The sequence below is a fragment of the Saccopteryx bilineata genome, chromosome 4, assembly GCF_036850765.1.
Source record: "Saccopteryx bilineata isolate mSacBil1 chromosome 4, mSacBil1_pri_phased_curated, whole genome shotgun sequence".
NCBI classification, from domain to species: domain Eukaryota; kingdom Metazoa; phylum Chordata; class Mammalia; order Chiroptera; family Emballonuridae; genus Saccopteryx; species Saccopteryx bilineata.
In genome coordinates, this window is record NC_089493.1 from 182352607 (window position 1) to 182372424 (window position 19818).

The window sequence follows — 19818 nt, forward strand, 5'->3', positions numbered from 1 at the left end:
AAGCTCATGCCCTGGGGTCATCCTCACAACAGAACAAAATGAGTTTCTTAAAATGTGCAACCACCGGAGACACAACTTCCTTCTTTTCTTTTTTCTCTCTTTCTTCCCTTTTTTATCCTTTTCCTGCAACAAAACAGAGTCATCCCAAGCCTTTTCCTGTCGATGTAAATTCTCTGTGTCTCCTTTACTATCGCCCCAACGTACCATAAATACACAGCTTTTGTGACACAAACACAAAGTTTTATTGTGCCGTTAGCCTTGATAGAAAGCATGGCAGAAAGTTGTTTAGAAATTAAATATCTAAAACACGCTATTTTAAAATCCAGGGCCCTCACTATTTCATGTCTGCAATGAAGAAATTTCATCTTGGGGAGAGCAAGCTGTCTTTCACACCATATGGCTAATGGTGGTGCATAGCAATTAGCCAGGCTGATTAATGGTGAACAGACTCTAATTTTATGCTTATAATTGAGCCTGCATTTGCACCCCTGGTGCAAATTCAGCACATCCCAACTTCCACTTACAACAGGCAAGAAATCAAGAGAAATAGGATGGTGTGTAAAGTGAGATTTTTTTTCCTAAAGCCCCCTAAAGAGCATCAGATTTGCAATTTAAAAGACTGTTAGCCACACAATAGATGACAGGTTTGTGTAATAGGGTCATGGCGGCCTGGTAAACAAACAGTACCCCTTACACATCTATAGGCAGCCAGGAAAACCGTAATCTGTAACATTAACAGGATGACATTTTGAATATGGCTTTTCCCTCTCAGCCATGCAGTACAAACATCATCATTTGCCTTCAGTGGCTTGAGATTTTTATTTTTGCTATTTTTATGTTTCTGAAAAATAGAAAGAACATCAGCAGTAAAGCACAGCAACCAGCATAATAAAGTACTTTGGACCAATGCATTTTAAGAACAAGAAAAATATAAACTGCATTAATAGAGGGTAGGCTTGTGTGTGAAAGGCATAATATATCTTTAAGTATTTCAAGAACAGAATTATTTCTTGCAGAACCCAAACATGCACAGATATGAGATGCAAATCTATAATATATAGGTATTAGTTGTACTATTGGTTGAGATCCATCTTCCTGTCTGTCTCTTATTTTGCTAGACTCATATGAAAGAGAATATTGAAAATTCATTCTAATGACATGCTAATTGTGGGACTCTAAAATCTAGTCAGAAAAAAAAATAGTACTACAAAGGTGGTCATGTTTTATGCTTTTTCTAAGCATTCATTTAATTCTGAAAAGTGCTAATCAGCTTTAATCATACAATTGCTGTATACAGTATAACATTAATTTTTGCCTAATATCTTCTGAGAAACCTATGACCATATTTTTGGATTTTGCTACTGCTTTAGAGTTAAAAAGCAACCTGTTTTTAAATAATTAACAAGTTTTACAAATCACTGAAGCGAAAACTTGTGAAACTCCTGTATATTTTAGAATAATATATTAAAAGTATGGTTTCTTTTTTAAGAAAAAAAAATTTTTTAGATACATTATTCTAGATAAAGAAGGAACATTTGGGATTTGAGTAAGGAAACACACTCAGCCCGTTCTATTTTATTGCTACCTGTAGATTTTTAAGACTGATTGTCCCACAAGTCCATGAGCAGCAAATAAAGCCCACCATGCTGCACCCCTAACGGGACTGGTCAATAATAATCAGAAGAGGAGCCAAGCACGCTTTGTGCAAGGGAGAGCCTGCGTGACTAACAAAGCAATTAGTAGGCTTGCTCTGATGCAGAGTGGCATCTTCATGCTTTATCCAATTACTCAGCATATATCAGGAGCAAAGTAACAGTGTTATTTTATGAAGAATAAGAATCCTAAACTGCAAGTTACAAGGTGTTCTCTGGTCTACTTTCCCACATGTGGAGGACTGGCTGAGATCATGGACCTGAATGTGGTCCATGTGCCTATTTTCAAACATAGTAGCTAGTAGGTTCAGTGTGACAGAGGGTAAAAATAAATACGCTCATTTGCAGATGGCATGATTTTTATACCTTTTCGGGACCCATCTTTGCTATCTTTCCAAAAGCTCACTACCCCTGAGAAATATTAGCTACATTGTTATAGTTAGATAGAGAGTAACTAAGCTTAAGAGATCAGAATCAAGGGGCAGGGGCAGTGGGTCAAAGAAAATCCACACTCAACTTAAACAGGAATGCTATCTATGTGTGGACATCATATATTTAAGTGAGAGAATTAAAAAGAGGAACCATACCTTAAGTCTTATCAAACAGAGGCTTCTGCTGACATTAATAGAACTCTTACTCATTTTACAAGCAATGCAGTTGAGCGCATATATTAACACTAAAAGGGTTATATTGTATTTTATTCAATTGAAAGGAAGAAGGGGAGGGTACTGCTTCATGCCCATTAACAGTGTGATATCAAAATGGAAATGTACATCTTACAGGATGGACTCCAATAAATAATTGAAAACCACTCTGATGCCTGACAATTTAGGACCAAATACTCATATCTAACAGCTCGTTTTAGATTGTCTAATAGAAGAAAAATAAGCAGGTCCTCCAATATAAACCTGAGTTCACCTGGATCTGAGATACAAATTCATCTTCTCTTTGCTAAATTAAAGAGAGAGAACCAGGTATTTCTTACCTGCACATAATCTCGTGGGTGAGCAAGACTCGGCACATTTCTGGGTTCTTGTCTTGGCCTTCATACACTATGGCCTGTAAACAAAGGCAGAATTTGAGCTAAGAATGAAACCAAGTTGCAAAGAACTATCACGGTGAGCTCTCGACCGCTTCACCACTGCTACGGGCCAGTTAGCTTTCAGGAGCCTAAGGCTCCCTGGGCTGATTATAACAAGATACTTTGGTAAGGATCAACCCAAACTGAGTGGAAGGGGCTACGTTCCTCTCTAGTCTGTCAATTACCAGTCTGTCATCAAGACAACCACAATTCTCTCAATTCAGAATAAAGAGAAATCTAATCAATGGTAAGGGGAAAACTAGCCAGTTAAGCAGATTGAAATACTATTGATTTAAAAAAGAGAAAAGTACACGATCTGTATGTATTTGCCAGCTCACTTTACTACTTCCATCCCCAACATGTAGTAGTCTAGAGGTGAGCAACAGAAAACAAGTGGGGATATAAGCTGCAAGACCATACACTCATTGTCCCCTCTGAGATGACTCATCAATCAGGGAAAACCCTTCTCCCCACCAACAGGCTGAAAACATGTGCTCTCCAGGGTGTACACCCACCCAAACAGTAATGCTCGCCAGCATATGTGTGGGCTGAAGTCATATAGTCATCTCCCTAAACTAAGAAGAATTGCATCTGACTCTCAAAATCTGGAGTCCCAAACCACCTCACCAGCCAAGATGTTTCTGTCTGCTTTTAGTAATGTGTGTACAAACATTTCACTTAAGATCACTAGGAAGTTTCCCTGAGACCTCAGCTTCCTGGAAGATCTACATCTGAGCCAAAGGAAAACTCACTGCTATTGGTAGAGCAGTGCTCTGCATCGGGATACATCTTAACTAACTCAACACTGTATCACTGCATAATACTAACATAACATAGCTTCAGATTGTTAATAAAATTACTTTCACACATTCACATAACCCTCAACTGCTTGGTGATAAAACTACTTAAATTAACCAGAGACTATCCTCATTTAGTACGTACAGATGCTACAGTAACTAACTTGTAGTGGGTGCTAATGTGCTTTGTTTATGAACCTGGGACTTTTAGAACCTGTAAATGATGAGAGCTTAAGACACCTTGTGTGGGGACCCTTGCACATGCTCTGGTTAAGATATCTAGCTCCATTACAAAACAAAAATAGCAATAAAGTAAAAAAAGAACAAAACGTACCTGCATAAAAAGAAAACATTTCCCTACCATTAACCCATCAAAATTATTTTTAAGGTTAACTCTCAGTTTAAGGGTTTACTTTGACATAGTTTAGACTTACAGAAAATTTGCAAAAATATAGAAGTCAAAGATGCTCTTTACTCAGACTCATCAAATGTTTACATTTTACTAAAGGTGTTATTCTTTTCCCTCCACTTTTCCCTGAACCATCTATTAGTAAATTGCAGACATACCCTAAATACTTCAACATGTATTTCCTTAAAGGAATTCTCTTACATAACCACAGTACAATTATCTGAATCAGAAAATTGATACAATACAGTAATCTAATCTACAGACCTTATTGAGATTCACCAATTATCAATAATATCCTTAGAGGAAAAAAAAAATCTAGTACCAATCATTGCATTCAGCTGTATGTCTCCAATATAGAATATTCCTGAGTCTTTGCATTTCATGACACTGACATTGTTGAAGAATACAGGCCAGATCTTGTGTAGAATAGCCTCGATTTGGGTTTGTCTGATGTTTCCTCAGATTTAGACTGAAGTTGTACAATTCAGAGCCAGAATACCACAGAATGTGGTGCTCAGTTCTCAGGGTATCGAATGTCACTGTCATCTAGTTCCACTACTGGCAGTAAACTCTAACCACTTGGTTAAGGTAGTGCCTGTCGCCCACCAGAGATCATCAGCCAGACTTCAGCACCTTACGTAACTCATAACCATCTTCTAGGGAGACGATCTAGGTTTTGTTAATGTTACACTGTCCCTCACATTTTTATCCTCTAGTTAATGGCATGCATGGATGATCCCTTTCTGTATTCTTAAAGGACCTTTTCAAACACCCAAGAAGTTGCTTTACCCAAGAAAAATGCATTCAGTGAATCGAAAACATTCTGGAAAGCAAAATTTTTATCTGCCTGCTTTATTTACTACAATCACTGCTGGAAAACCAAAGAAACACTGTCAATAACTGATTAGATCTCATACATGGTGCTAAAATATGCTAATCACCCATTTCTGTGAAGTCCTATTATCACTACACGTTTCGTATGTTCTCTTAATATCCCCGATAACCTCTGTTTCAACTTTAGTTTTTTGTCAATGCTAAACTAATAGAAGTAACTTGGTAAATAAGTTCACAGGTATTGGTGGGGTTTTCCCTCCTGGTAAAAAAAGAAAGAAAAAAAGTTTGATTCTTTGGGGAGGTGGAAATATCAGTTACAACAGACCTTCTTGTTTTATTTCTAAATGACATGTAGTATTTTTACTGAATCTTCCAGTTTCATTAAAATCAGTGGGCCCATGCTGCAAAAATGGATGTAACACCCCAAACAGTCAATAATCCATGAATTCCCAGGAACCCGGTATTTTTATCCACGACGGAACATCATTCGCTGAAGGCCCCGGACCTCTGTAACACATCTCCCTACCGAATGCCAAACTGCCACTTCGCCTCTGGCAACAGAGGCCAAAATGGAGTATCTTTCTCTGAGTCAAGCCCAGAAAAATGAAAGCATGAGTTTGGATTTGCTCAGAAATAGTTAGGAACTGAGGAGAAAGGAAGCGTGAAGTTTCTGCTGTCCCTTTCCATACAGCCTCAACCGAACAATATTTTTCAGCACCTACACGCAGAAAAAGAAGTGCTTGCTGCTTCTGTGACTTCTGAAATAGAAGTGAAACAGGCAGTCTTTTCACTGTCCTATGAGTAACAACTACAATCCTTTGAACAGAGTCAACTGGAACCTCAGTGTAACAGGGTCAGCTATGGAGTGGAACTCAGTCAAAGACAGATTCATCTCCAACCTCACCTAAAGCAGTCTTTGTGGCTTTAAAAAAGCTTGTTAAGACAGACAGACAGACACACACACACACACACACACACACACACACACAAAATCATGTAAAAGGTATGAGCCAGGCAATCAATGATCAAATGAGCTCCATTACAGGGAAATATGTAATGCATAAATTCATTTTAATGTATCTCTCAAATGCAGAGTCTCAACAACAAGACAGACTTTTAAAAATGCCACTAAGTTCATCCTCCAGCTTACGCACCCAAAGGATAGCACACATCAACTCTCTACCATCTACAGTTACTACACGCGCAGAGATGGGTTCACAGTTCAGCACACCCAGACTTTAAGCCTAAAGGGAAAGGAATCCTTTAACACCAACATAGAAAGAAGTTCCTGCTTTTCTTCTTAATTTAAATATGTGCCTCTGTGGGGTGTGAACAAAGCTCATTGGGGCTGGATCAGCTGGGAGATCACAGGAGCATATAAACAGCATTGACTATTTTAAGTGAAACCATTTTAATAGACAGCTGGTTGAGGGCCCAAACAATGGAAAACCAAGAAGAAGGCTTATTTTCATCCTCCATAGTAAATTATGCGTCTGTTCCCTGTGAGGAAGGTAGTCCGCTTGGAGAGCAACAAAGACAACAGTGATTTAAATAAATCAATGTGTTTATCAGGAGTAAGGATGAGAGGCCTGTTAGAGAGATGGGTGGGAAGAGAAGAGAAAGCATAGAAAATATTTATTTAAAGAAGTGAATGGATGGTATAAAGCAAGTTGCAGTTTTAACCTAAGCAACAACAACAAAAACACAATATCAGGCAGAAAACAATGTTTACATTATTCTGCCAATGGCAAATAAATGCCTTAAGGTGGCAGGAATGCTTGTTCAGGAAGAAAAGTAAAAAAATAAACAGAGTTAACTTCATCTCAACTCTAAAAACCTGGCGAAATTGAAAAACAAGTCGTCCAAACTTGACATGTTTGGAGCAGATTTATTTTTCTGATATACTAGCAGCCTCCCTTTTCTTAATGCCTTCCTCTGTGAAGCAGAAAGAAAATATGCACTTATTTGTAATATTCCTATTAACTTTCAGATCGAAAGGCTTTTTCCAAAATAATGTTTTATAATTAACAACAACAAAAAAAAACAATAAGAATTGTTAAACTTTCACATCTTTATGCAATTATGCAGAAGGTTTATAATGAGAGGATAAAATGCCATCAATCTCAAATGCCCAATTGTAAATTAACCGATAGCCCTTTGAAAAGAAATCAATCAATCAATAGTGAAAATCTGCCTTGGCTGACACTGTTTTAGAAGGCATCTTGTGAAGTGCGGTCCATCCCTGCTTTTCTAAAATATCACTGGGTTTTTAAAAGTTAACCGAAACTTACTGTGGATCAAGACCACACAGTAAAACAGAAAATAGACGGTGAACGTACACCAGGATCACACTTCAATGGGATGCCAAAGGAAATACAGAGAATTAAGCATGGCTTTCTTTGTTTACTTTTCTAATAGTTTTAACTCTTTGTGTCCCTTGCCAAAAGGGAGAAGGGGAGAGGAGACTATTGTGACTTTGGTTTATCAAAATCCACAAGGGTTTTAGAGACAAAATGTTTTCATTAGCCTTTTTGTTTTACAACCAAACAATAGGAGACTTGTCATCATTAGCTTAGGAAGACCAAAAAGGAAAAAGGAAAGAAAAAGAGAAAGAAAAGTTATCTATAACAAAAAAAATGCCTAATTTTTTTATTTAAAGCAGAAAGAGTAGCCTTTAAAATATGTTACTCTTTCTTCCACATACAAAATAAAAGGCCAAACCTAAATGTGTCACTTTAAAGAATTAGTTCATTGGGGGAAAAAAATCAGTTCATGAATGTACAAAGTACCTCATTCAACCAGAAGTGAAGCATCCCCTAAATACAAACTGTCAACAAGGCTTTGGTAGCAAATTACCAAGAATTGAAACTAATCAAAAAAATAATACAAACAGCTAGACTATCAGCATACTGTGTATTAATCATTACATTCGACTACCAAGCTCCACTGCCTGTCATTGAAAAAAAAAAGTTCTAGCTAATGTAATCCTAGAAATTTCCAGAAGGTGAAGGAGCCCTAGTTAGAAATTATCCTGTGCCAAAGAAAACACTACAAATCTGACATTTCATAAACAATTGTGTCAAACAGCAATCCAACATTAATAGTGGGATGAAATTTTTTAAAAAAATTATTTTTGCTTCAATTAGCAGCTTGGCTACTGGTGAACGAATGACAAAGATGTAATTTCAGCTCAGCAGCTAAGCAGACTGTTTTCAGGGCTGAATTAGGAAAGTTGCAGAGGAATGATATCATATTCAGTGTGCTGTTCAGTTACATCACAGCTCTGTATAGAAAGAAAATGTGTACTGAAAGCAGTTGGCCTTCAGAATGCATCTTTTATGTCTCAAAGAAATAAAATCCCTTATATTATTTAAACACCAAGATAAAAACTGAATCAGTCTAACAACCCCATATTATATTTCTTTTTCTAGCAGTAATAAAAGATATTTCACTCAGATGGTAACTACATTGACATCTATTAACAGAGTCGACTGGTTTTGTCAACCCAGTGGAATAATAATAATAATAATAATAATAAATAAAAGCAGCTAATTTATTAAGCACTTAAATGTGTGTGCCTGTCACTATTCTAAGCACTTCACGTGTGTGAGTTTATGTAATTTTCACAACGGAGCTCCGAGGTAGGTGCCACCATTATTTCCATTAGCTTCATTCCAAATGCTTACATATTCTAATTACTCACGAGACCAGATTATTCTCATTCAACAACTATATAAACAATTCACCAACATCCAAACCCTCCTTCCTGCCTCTCAGCAATATAAGTAAAGGCATAAGAACAGTCTATCGGTATAGTCACACAAGTTCGATAAATGCATCACTGCTAATATGTTCGTTTTTAATGCTGTTCAAACATTCACATGGAAACAGCTCTAGCGTAAATATCCCCGAACAAATGGCTGTATATTATCCAGGAGGGAGCAGTTGGACCGCCAGACTGGGGAAGTACTAGGCCATCTGGCTCCGGCAATCTCTCCAAAACCATCAGCTTTGTTTTCACCCCCAGACTCCAAACAACACATTTTCCACTGTGATGAGTTTACATTTTCCCAAACACAGGTCCTGATCATGCATAAAAATTCCAAACTTCTTCATTCCTCTATGTGCAAGGAAATTTAAATCACCTGCATTTTTGACATGTTACCAAAGGAGAGAGAGAGCAAAGCTGCTGAAATATGGCTTCTGACTATAATCTTGCCCCGTCCTTTTCTGTTTGTTTGTTTCCCCAAATATATAAAAGAACCTCTCCGCTGGCCTGGTGAATTCCTTTGGAACTTATTGATATACTAAAAATGTGTTTATCTACCAATGAAGAAACATGAACCGAAAGGGTTGTTAATCAAATCTACGTAGCTGTGGCAGGATATAATGAAACAATCAATAGGGGAAAATGCACTTGCATCAATAACTTAAAGTACTAGGAACATCAAAACAAATATATAAAGATGAGTTGGGAGAAGAAATATGACAGCCTTTCGGATTATTGTACCTTGAGCCTCTCACTGTGCCGGGACCTTTTCGAGTCCCCTCGCCACCTCACCTACCTTCAAATCCATACATTCGAGGATGGAGTGGCTATTATTTACCCCTTTCAAATAAATAAATAAATAAATAAATAAAAGCTTTTCTTTGGGGGGCAAGGCTGTTTACATTTTTTGATAACTTTATGGAATTTGGTAGTCTTTCTTTGAATTATAAAAATGTAACTTTTTTTTTTAAGCAAGCTATTAGGAGGGGTGATAAGTTAAAGGCTTTCCAACTATTTAAAGATAAATAACCCAGCGAAGCAATCACAGAACACAGTCATATATCATAGACTACCTGAAAATTAGAAACGAGGCACATTAAGCCTCAAACCTCCCCCACTGGGTTTATTTGAACTTCTATAGTAGATACTGTTCCTGGATGTAACAGCCATAAACTTCTGAGTCTTACATAGGCCTTTTTGCATGCTCACTAATGGAATACCAAAAACAGCAAAGACACAAAAACAACCTATTTTTAGTCCAGCTAAACTTGGTTTTGAACAAACCCTTCCCAAAAGCAAGCCTCTTATTTTCTAGTTGGTGGATAAATTTTTAAAATATATCCTTTTAGAAGGGATATATTTTATAAGAGAGGCAGCGTAAGATAAGGTGGCTCAAATCCTTACATATTCACTCCAAATGAAGAGTCATCTTTCTGGTAGAGTCCAAAATTAAGAGTCATTACCCAGAATAGTGTAATGAGATACTTTGAAAAGGTGTGAAATACCGTGTCATACCAATACATCTTGGTTGAGGACCCTTCTGTTTGATCTCAATGACTAACTCCACCCAAGATCAGGAACATTCTATGAAAATATGGAGTACACAGCTAGTTTGGGATTTTGTCTGCCAAAGATTCCCTTCGAGTTTTAACCCCATCTTGTGAGTCAAAGATATGATATCACACACATAAAGCTGCATCTTTGATCTGAAAAAAAATGTTACAATAAACAAGCAGCCAAGGGAAGACTTGAACTGTGACTACATACTCCCTCTGAAATTACAATGTTATTAAAACTCATCACATCACTAAAATTATTTCAGTCCGCATTCTAAGTATCAAAATCCTAGTCTATCAAAAAGAATTTCACAGGGCAGGGGTTGGGGGCTATTTATTCAATCAGCTTATATTACGTCTTACTTCTGATTAGAGGGATCACTGCATATTTAACCAAATAAAAAATTTAAGAAATTTTTAATCAGACTTGGAATGTTAATTATCATAGAATAAATCATGCTAAATGAGAATCCACTGTTTTACTCATCAAGGCTAAAATATAATAATTATGTCACAGCTAAGGAAATGTCTTCTTCAGACTGATCTGCTTTTAAAGACTATTGTTTTAACTGTGTATACAAGAAGCTAACCTACTTCTCAAACTCTTACAACACAAAATCAACGGACACGCAACTAGAGAATGGGCCGGAATTGCCTTTCAAAGTGAAAGCTACACATAAGTCATTAGGCAATTATTATGAAAGCAAACAGGTATGGCTCAAAAAAAAATCTTTTTTCTTGATACTTTGAGACTAAATTCAGAGAATTATTTAAATCTTATTTCAGGTCACTCCCCACCAAAACATAGAATTTCATACATTTATAATTTTAACTTCCAGTGAGATGTCATATTACAGCAAATGACGTTCTCATACCTGCTATTATTAAAAATAAACTGTACCTTGATCTAGTCCCCCTCCCAATACACACACACACAACTGGTAGAATTTATGATACCAAGAAGTCAAAGAATGCCTTAAGCTGTAGTTTTTCTTAAGCTCTATGACCTTGTTAGTAAAATGATATTTGATGTATTGCTTTATAAAAATCACAAAATTGCTTTATAAAATTATGAAAGATTATTCTTCCATCATATGAAAGTATGTAAAGTCAGGTCATTTCCTAATGGAAAAGTCAATTCTTGTTGGTACTTTTCAGTTAAGGGGTCTAAAATCAAGTTTTGAAAAATTTTAATCACTTCAAAACATGTCCTAATTTTGTGTTTTATACAATTGTTCCTTTCATAGTGCTGCCTATAATTTAATATTTAAAGTGGTCAGTGTTGCCCAAGAAGATAGGCTTTATATTCTGGCTTGTGAGGATTTTTTGTCTTTCATAAAGTAAATTCTAATAAACACATATGGAATCTGTATTAGAGGTCATACTTTCCCCCTCCCATTTTTTCTTTCCTGTGATGAGAATGGCAGGAAAGGATATCCAGGGTATCAAAGACAATTTTTTAAAACAAAACTTTCCTTAAGACATTTTTGTGTTGATATTGTAAAAAAAAAAAAAAAAAAAAAAAAAAGTTCTTGAAATCAAGCCTTTGTGTTTCTGCTTGGCAGGAAAAAAAATTTTTTTAACAAAATGTGCCCAAATAAAAAGGAATTACCCTATATAATAATTAGAACCAGCAAAAAAAAAAAAAAAAAAGACCAAAATTAACATTATAAATGTGGATTTACTCTGAACAATCAACTAAGAAATGGATCCTCAAGAAAGTCAAATTTTTACTATTTTAAAACTACATTGCATATCCTCATGTTTTCTAGTTGGCTCACAATGAACTATAAGTAATCAAAATTAGCTGTTATTAAATTCATTCTTGCTGATAGATCTCAAAACTTCCAACAGGTTAATGATGTACATTTTGTACAATATATATAAGCTTATCTAAAACAAGTTGTCTTATCTAAAAACAGATTTTAAATATGCATGTATACCCTAATTTGAAACCTTCCAAACCAGTATCAATGAAAGAAGATCACTTCCCTTATTTTAAAGGGAATATCTTTAAATCACAATCAAGCAAATAAGTTTTAACCCCTTTTACTAAATTGGGAGTTGGTACACAAAAGGATAACTTTTCTTTTTGTTCTAATTTCTTTCCCCCACCCAATAAAGCTGTCTTTTTTTCTGTGACTAAGTCCTCCAACTACCTAACCAGCTACCTAATTCTGAAACTAAACTTTTTCTTAAAATTTAAAAGAAGGGGGAAAAAAAGGAAAGAAAGAAAGAAAGAAAAGCTCCTGTGCCTCATTAAAATGTCAGGCCTCTTTTCTGACTGGGCTCATAATTGTATCTTTTAAACCATAACTCAACCTTAATGTATACTGCTTGACTCACACGTGTTGGGGAGCTTAAAGAAAATGCCATCTATGTACCTTTAAGACCACAAGCTCACTCATGCTGCCTGGCTTCTTGCCAAACTTGAAGGCACAAGCAGGAGGATTTTTGCAAAATATCCTTTAACAATTGTGTTTCCCTCTTCCAACAAGACCACCACTACTATCATTTTCCTTCTTTAAAAATCTGTCAAGTGGATCATCAGCCCACCTCACCATTCCTGGAGAAACTGCCTTTGCCCCCACCCACCCCCTCTGCCCTGGGCCTACCGAGGGAGGCCCAGGTGGTGTGGGTTTCACAAGTCCGGCCCACTCTGCACCAGGATCCCCCGGGCACGTTTTGAGCCCCTGAGGTTCCCGGGCCTATTCAAAGAAAGTTGAGCCCGTATTCTCCCCACTCAGCACTCACAGCTTCCAGGCACAAGGTCTGAGTCTCCCTTAGGAGCAGCCGTCGAGCTATCTCCCCCACGCGGCGGGCACCAGTGCCTGTCTGAATGGGCGCTTGGAAGGCTGCGCCCAGAGCCCAGGCCGCAGTGAGCCCAGCGCTGAGGGTTCGAGTCCCAGCTCTTTGGCTCTGGAGCAGCCAGCTTCTTGACTCCCCCAAATTGTGAGGCCCTTAAGTCCCCCTGCGGTGCGAAATTAAGAAACTTACTTGTTTTGTCATGGAGTCAATGAGGCGCACGTAGAAATCCTGTTCTGTCCTTATCCCTGGGTGGTGGGGGGGACAGGGGAACGAAGGAGAATTAAGTGAGAGGGAATCTGCGCGAAAACAAACAAAAGATGGCGTGGGAGATTCCAAGGCTCAGGGGATTCCAACTGTCCCGGAAACGCACCACGAGGAGCCCCCTGGCCCAGTGTCCAGAAGGGGCCTCGGGCCTAGCCCTGCGCTCTGGCCGCCGGCCCCCAAGCCCCGCGGAGGGAACCCCACCTGGCCATGCTCCCTCCCCACGGCGGGAGCCCTCAACGCCTGCCCCCGAGCCCGAGCCTCTAGGCCTGGAGAGCAGGCTTAGCGCGGCCACCGGCCTTGTAAAGGCGAGGACGAACACCAGCGGCCCCCGAGGGCCGAGGAGCCACACCTGGCCCAGGTGCGCACAGGCCCAACCCCGGCGGCCCCGGGACCCTCAAGGGCTCCTCAGTGAAACCCCTTCAGGCGAAACTCAGGTGAGGCCGGTTCTCCCCGAGGGTCGTGGGCCACGACTCCGTCTTGCGGAGGCCCTGGTCCCCCCGGAGCTCGCCGCGCCCCCTGCCCTCCCCCGGACCCGGGGCGCCGGCCGGACCGACGGGAGCCTCACCATTGCTGTAGAGGAGCTGCAGCCGGTAGTGAATTCCGTTATTGGTCTTTTCGCTGTTGGCTTCCTGGGTCGCATCAGGACGCACAGACACAAGAGACGCAGGAGAGAGGTCGGCATGAGCTCGGGGACCGACCTCGAGGCCGCTTTCCCGTCCGGGCCCCTGGCCGGGGAGCCCACCGGGCCCGGGGGGAGCAGAAGGCGCGGTCAACTGTGACCCCTCGGCCGCCACCCCCAGCCCCGACCCTTCCTGCGCCCTCTTCCCCTGCAGGGGACCCCGTCGGGCGCGCACAGGCTCTCCGCTTCCCCCGGGGGCCCGGGCCCGGGCCAGCGGAGGCCGGAGCGGCGCGTGGCCGCGTGCTCGAGGGCGGGCTCGCCCCGCGCGCCCTTAGCTGGGGACTGCGAGGCCGGGCTCCCCTGTCTCCAGCTCTGGGGGCCCCGCGCACCTCGCGGGCAAGGAGCTGGGGGCCGCCCGGACGGGAGGGCGTGGGGCCCCGTGCGGGAGTGTGTTGGGGTGCTTTGCACGCGCGGAGGCGCGCGCCTCCCGAGGCGCCTGGGCCTGCTCCCCTGCGGGGCCGGGGCCGGGGCCGGGGCGGCGGCGCTGCGCCCACTTACTTTTTCCTTCTCCACGAAGCCCACAAAGGCCGTCCTCTCGATCTCCACGGGCTGGCCCTGCCTGTCGTAGAGGGCCAGGACGAAGTGGAAGAAGTTGGATTTCCTCAAATTGGAAGGCGGCTGCTTCTCAAAGTGAGCCCGGGCCAGACCCACCCCGCTGCGGCCAAAGACACAGAGTTAGACGGCTAGGAGTGGCGGAGACCCGCGACCCCTTGCCCCCCAGCACACGCGCGCCTCTTCTGCGCCCCTCAAACGCCCGGTGGGCGCCCTCCACGCGGGCTGGGCGTCCGGGGCCCACTCGACGACGGGATCTGCGTGTTATCGCGCGTCCTGCCCTTCACGCGCGGCACAGGACGCGCCCCCCGAACTCGCAGAAGCGCTGTGAAAGTTTTGCTTGGGTTTTGCGCAGGAGGTGAGACGCTGCACGCATTTACTCCGACCTGACGCGCGCTGCGTGGGGAGCAAGGACAGTGGCCTCGGAGGAGGTGAACCCGCGTTCGCGGCACAGAGCCGCTCACTGACAACTTAGAGGGAGTAGGCATGAGAATTGGTTCCCGCCACCCCCTCGAATCCCCATCTCTGCTCGGTGGGCTGGTGAGAAGGGATGGGGAACGTGTTCAGCTTCTCGCTGCGGCAACTCTCCTCCGGGAAACCTCATGCGCCCTGCCAGCCGCGGGAGCCCGGCCTCGGGAAGCCACATGTCCCCCAACCCCCATAAAGCATGTGGAGAAAAGGGATCTTGGGTGGAACTCAGAGCTGTCAGGGGTGGTCGCTGTAGGAAAGGAAACTGGTGGTGTTTTTCTAAAGACCTGTCCTGACAAACTTTCGCTGTTTCGCAGAAATCCTCGCAGTCATTCCAGAAATCCTAAGGACCAGGGCTACCGGCTGAGCGCGCCCACCGGGGGGCTAGAGACTGGGGCACCAAGGACAGACGGCCGCGGACTGACAGCCCGACCTGCCCAGCACAAGCGCGCGCTCACACACACGCTCACATACACACGTACACACACGTGTCACACACATATACACACACACTTTCACTTCAAGCCCAGTTACCCAACTCACTCTCACTACCTACCACCCCCCATCTTTATAGTCAGTGGGGATGGAAACAGTGCTGGGGACACTTGTCCATAGCCCAGAGAAAATGAGGATGATATAATTAGTCATCTTCCTTCTTCCCCTTCCGCCCTCTTTGAGTCTGATAAGGCCTGGGGCCGCTAGATTTCCCACTCCCCCAAGCCCAGCTGGTGGCCTGGGGGTGGGAGGGGGAGCCCATTTCGCACTTGGGACCAGGAGTCCCCAGAAAGAGTTCTGAGGGTGCCCAGGAAAGTTCTCCCCGGTTAATCACCAAGGGTAGTGCCTCCAGGCAACACAGTCTAGCATCCCAGAAGCAGAGAGTGGGAGAGGGGCTAGAAGGGGCCATGGAGACAGAGGATGGGGAAGACTTTGAAGAAACGTCAGAATTAAAGTTAGGAGTTGCTGCTGATCTCCGGGGTGGACCGAGAAAAATTGAAAGCTAGAGAAAGAGAAAGGGAGAACCAGATAGGAGAAATAAGAGAAGATTCTAGGACAAAATGGACAGAAACGAGGAGAAGGGGGAGGGGGGTACGAGGTGAGGAATGGGATGGAGAAGTGAAGAAAGAAAAGGTGGGAAAGAACGAAGAAAGGTGAGGGCAGGAAAGAGAAAAGGAAAGGAAGTAAAGAAAGGGGGAAGAAAGGAAAGAAGGGAGAGAGGAAAGAAGGAGGAAGAGAGGGGGAGGAAAAGAATAAAGAATAGAAAGAAACTTTTAAAAGGAGGGCAGAAAGAAAAAAAAGGAAGGAGGAAGGGAAGAAGAACGAAGGAAAGAAAAGAAAGAGAAAAGGAAGAAAAAGAGAGAAAGAAAGGAAGAAAGAAAAGAAAGGAAAGAAAGAGAGAGAGAGGAAGAAAGAAAGAAAAAGAGAAGTTAGGGAGAAAGAAAAGGAAAGAAGGAGGAAAGGAAGGGAAAAAGAAAGCCGGCCGGAAAAGAAAAAGCATTCATAAAAACACAGATATCCAACATCATGCTGGTGAGACTCCCCTCGCCTCTCGGGCTTAAAATGAAAACAGTCACAGACCAGGCAGGAGAAAGTGCCGGCAAAGCGTGGGCTTCTCGCCGGGAGCTCCTGGCCCTCCGGCCGCAGGCGACTGAAGCAGTGCGGCCGCGGAGCCCGGAGCCCGGAGCCCGGAGCCCGGAGGCGAGCAGAGCAGAGCAGAGCGGCGGACGCACGGGAGCGGCCAGGCCCCGCGGCGGCGGCCGCCGCCACCGCCTCCCGACTCCTCCGCCCGCGGCTCGCCGCCCCGGCCGCGTTCCCCGAGCGGTACCCACCTCTGCGCCGCCGTGTTGGCGTCCAGCACCCCGGCGCTCTGCATCCACGTCCGCACCGCGTTCATGCCGCTGCCCAGCGGCTCTTCCTTCATGCTGCTTCCACTCCGTTGGATGCTTTCCTGAATCCCAAACATGAAAACAACCTTTTCTTGTGGAAAATCTCCTCCCCCTTGAAAATATTAAAAAAAAAAAAAAAAAAAAAGCAAAAAAAAAAAAAAAAAAAAAAGGAAAGAAAAACGCCAGCCAGAGATTTTTTTTTTTTTTTTTTGAGACGATGAACTCGCGCTGGAAGATCAAGGCGGGCTGAAAAGCAAATTTTTAAAAAATGTAAACCGTCGCTCAAAACTGAGCGATAACCCGAAAAAAAAAAAGAGAGGAAAAAAAGAAGGGAAAATCCAACGAAAAGACCAAAATAAAAAAAAAATGAGATGTATGCTTGGCTGTTGGGGGTTGTTTGGTTGGTTAATTTTTGGTTTGGGTGCTTTTTTTTTTTGCTTTTTTTTTTTTTTTTTTTTTTTTTTTTTGTAATGATCACAGGCCGGTGGAGGGCAGGAGGGGCTGGAGTTTCCTTTTGCAGAGGTACCCTTCACTTGAAGAAGCAGGAAGAAAAAAAAAAGCCCTGATGGCAATTTAAGAAACAATAGACTCAACTCGCGCTGCCGGCTTTGCTACTTCAAGTGTCATTTTCCACAACCAGGCAAGTTTTTTTCCTCTTTTCTTTTTTTTTCTTCCTTCTCTCCCAACCAAAGATGTTTCTTTCCTTCAGTGCGTATAGATGAAGAGGACGCTGGTTGCCGTAGAGAGATACACTAGAGAGGGAGATTGGGGTGGGGGGAAGGGGGGAGAGAGAGGGAGAGAGGAAGGGGGGGAGGGAAAGAGAGAGAGAGAGAAGGAGAGGAGAGGGAGAAAGAGAGAGGGGTGGACCCTGCTGGATGGAGATTCTGTTTTCTCCTTGCTAAAATAGAAGTGATTTGCAGGCTTTCCCTATGGAATCCAGTTTGACTCTCCCCAGAGCTAAACACAGGCACACTAACCCCAAAGGGAGGAGGCGGGGCCCGGGACTCACAGGCCCGCCCCTTAATTTGCATAACGTCATTCTTCCGCCTCTCCGCAGCCAATCGTGGTTCAGGAGCCTGCTGGATCGTTGTGCGGGGCCACGCTCCTTCATTAACATCCCTCTGCCGGCGGCGCAGGAGAGCCGGCCAAAGTTCCTCGCAAAGTAGCGAGAGAAGGATCGCTGAGCTGCGGCGCCTGCGCTGGGCAGGAGTGGGGCTGAGCAGGGCAGAGCTGGGCAGGAGAAGGGGGACAGAAGGAAGGAGAGGGCGACATTCTTCTCAGGGATTTGAGCTGGGGTCTGCATCCTAGCGGGTGCGCTCCGTTTAGCATCCTCGCCGCGCCCTGAGCACGCTCGGGAGGCGCACAGGCTGCGCCCTCCCAGGGCCGATACCGCGTCCTGCCCGCTGTTCTGGGACGTCGGGGGCAAAAGTGGAGGAGACGGGAGATCCCGGGCAGAAAAAGCAGGACGCGCGTCCCAGGTGCCCACCTCTTCGCTTTGAGGAGTGGGTGGTGGGTTGGAAATGGGTGCTGGAGGTCGGGGCTGGGAGCTCGCGGATGGCACTGCCTTCACGCTGGAGGAGTATGGGAGACCCGGGCCCTGCCCCTAGGCTGGCCTCTGAAAAGCTTCTCACTTGGCAGCGAGCCTTGAGACCGCAGGCGTTAGAGGCACTGTCCTCATATACTCACTTCTCTCGAGTAATCCGATAATATGTAAAAACGGTAGGATGAACGCTCTCGAGCTGTGTCCGGATGCGTTTAAAAATGGACTCCGATTCGATCCCCAGCCCCTCGCCCCCGCCCCCAAAGTAGTGTTTCTTTAGAGTAACTACCAAAGCAACAACAACACTTCTGATTAGTTGTTTATTTGCTGTAGGGTTTCTCTCATCCTCATTCTTTTTGTTAAAATGGGGGGCTTGACCAAACCCTCCCCAACTTCTGCCCCTGACATCTGTCAAAAGAGCTATCTAGGAAAGAAGGGAGAAAGGAAGAAACCGTCTCCCACCTCAGACCTTTGGCATATATGCTTGTGGCTGGCAAAGGAAATAGCTAGATGTTTCTGGGTAATGTGCCCCATCATTTTTTAGCAGGTTGTAACTTCTAATAAGCACGTGGTGAACTTCTGTTTCATTGCCCTCAAAGGAACTCCCTGACTGCAGCCAAACCTGCTAAGGACTCCTTCGGGGAAATTCTTTGCCAGAAACCCAGGTCCCCTTTCTGCTGGCCTTGCTTGGCCCTTTGATTTAGGAAGCTCATGGGGTCAGTGATGGAAAAGTACACATGCCCATGTCGAATGGAATGGAGACAGGCACAGTTATGCTTTGTACTCTTGGCAGTGCAGGAAAGTGGGAGCCACTTCCTGATTCCCAAACTAGATGGAAGACAGTTTTCCAGGCCTGTGGGTGTATGGCCACTGTCCTCATACAGTGCTTTATCTCTTATGAACAAGGCCTCCCAGCTCTCATGCAGTTTAATCTGACCACTAACATTTTAATCACTTTCTCCCTGGTACCATAATTAATGCCATCCATTCCAAGATACTCCTGAAGAGATTTGTCTGATCCATCAGGATTTCCACAGCAGCTACCAGAGTTCCTGGCGCACAGTAGTTGCTCAAGAGGGATATGTTAGTGCAGAGAACTGATTACAGGTTTGTGGGAAGGAGAAAGAGGAGGTTGGACTATCTCCACCTCTATAGAATTTAAAAACACAATTGGAAGTGGGCCTGCTAACAAACTTCCCAAAGCTCCAGGCTTAACCTGAAGGCCCAAAGGGGCCCCAAAAGCCAATCTCTTCCCCTGCCTGTGCTGAGGGGATCCTTCAAGGAGGGGGAACAGGATGCAGAGGCCACCGTCCTGTCGCTGAGTCCCAGATAGTCCTGACATAAGACCCTCTCCTTAATTGCCTTAGCCTCTGTTTTACTCTGCAGTAAATATTTAGTATTCAGGACTCCACGTTGAGTCTGATGAGATACATACCCCAGTGATGGGGAATACACCATGGGCAACAATATCACTGCCAAAGGGAGGTGTCAAATGTGCCCGAGAAAGGAGAGGTCCATTCACTCTG

At 43.6% G+C, this 19818-nt stretch overlaps 1 protein-coding gene across 8 annotated transcripts in view; it reads right to left on the bottom strand.

Annotated features, from left to right (window-relative positions):
- Nucleotides 1-16878, bottom strand: part of EBF1 (EBF transcription factor 1) — a 389332-nt gene extending 372454 nt beyond the window's left edge. For all 8 annotated transcript variants that reach the window (XM_066273163.1, XM_066273159.1, XM_066273162.1 and 5 more), the window contains exons 1-5: nucleotides 16696-16878; nucleotides 14348-14504; nucleotides 13736-13799; nucleotides 13096-13151; nucleotides 2638-2711 (exon numbers count right to left, since the gene is read on the bottom strand). In XM_066273163.1, the coding sequence (XP_066129260.1) occupies nucleotides 2638-2711; nucleotides 13096-13151; nucleotides 13736-13799; nucleotides 14348-14504; nucleotides 16696-16829 (485 nt within the window). In that variant the 5' untranslated portion in view covers nucleotides 16830-16878. The remainder of the gene's footprint in view (nucleotides 1-2637; nucleotides 2712-13095; nucleotides 13152-13735; nucleotides 13800-14347; nucleotides 14505-16695) is intronic.
- Between the last annotated feature and the right edge of the window lie 2940 nt (nucleotides 16879-19818).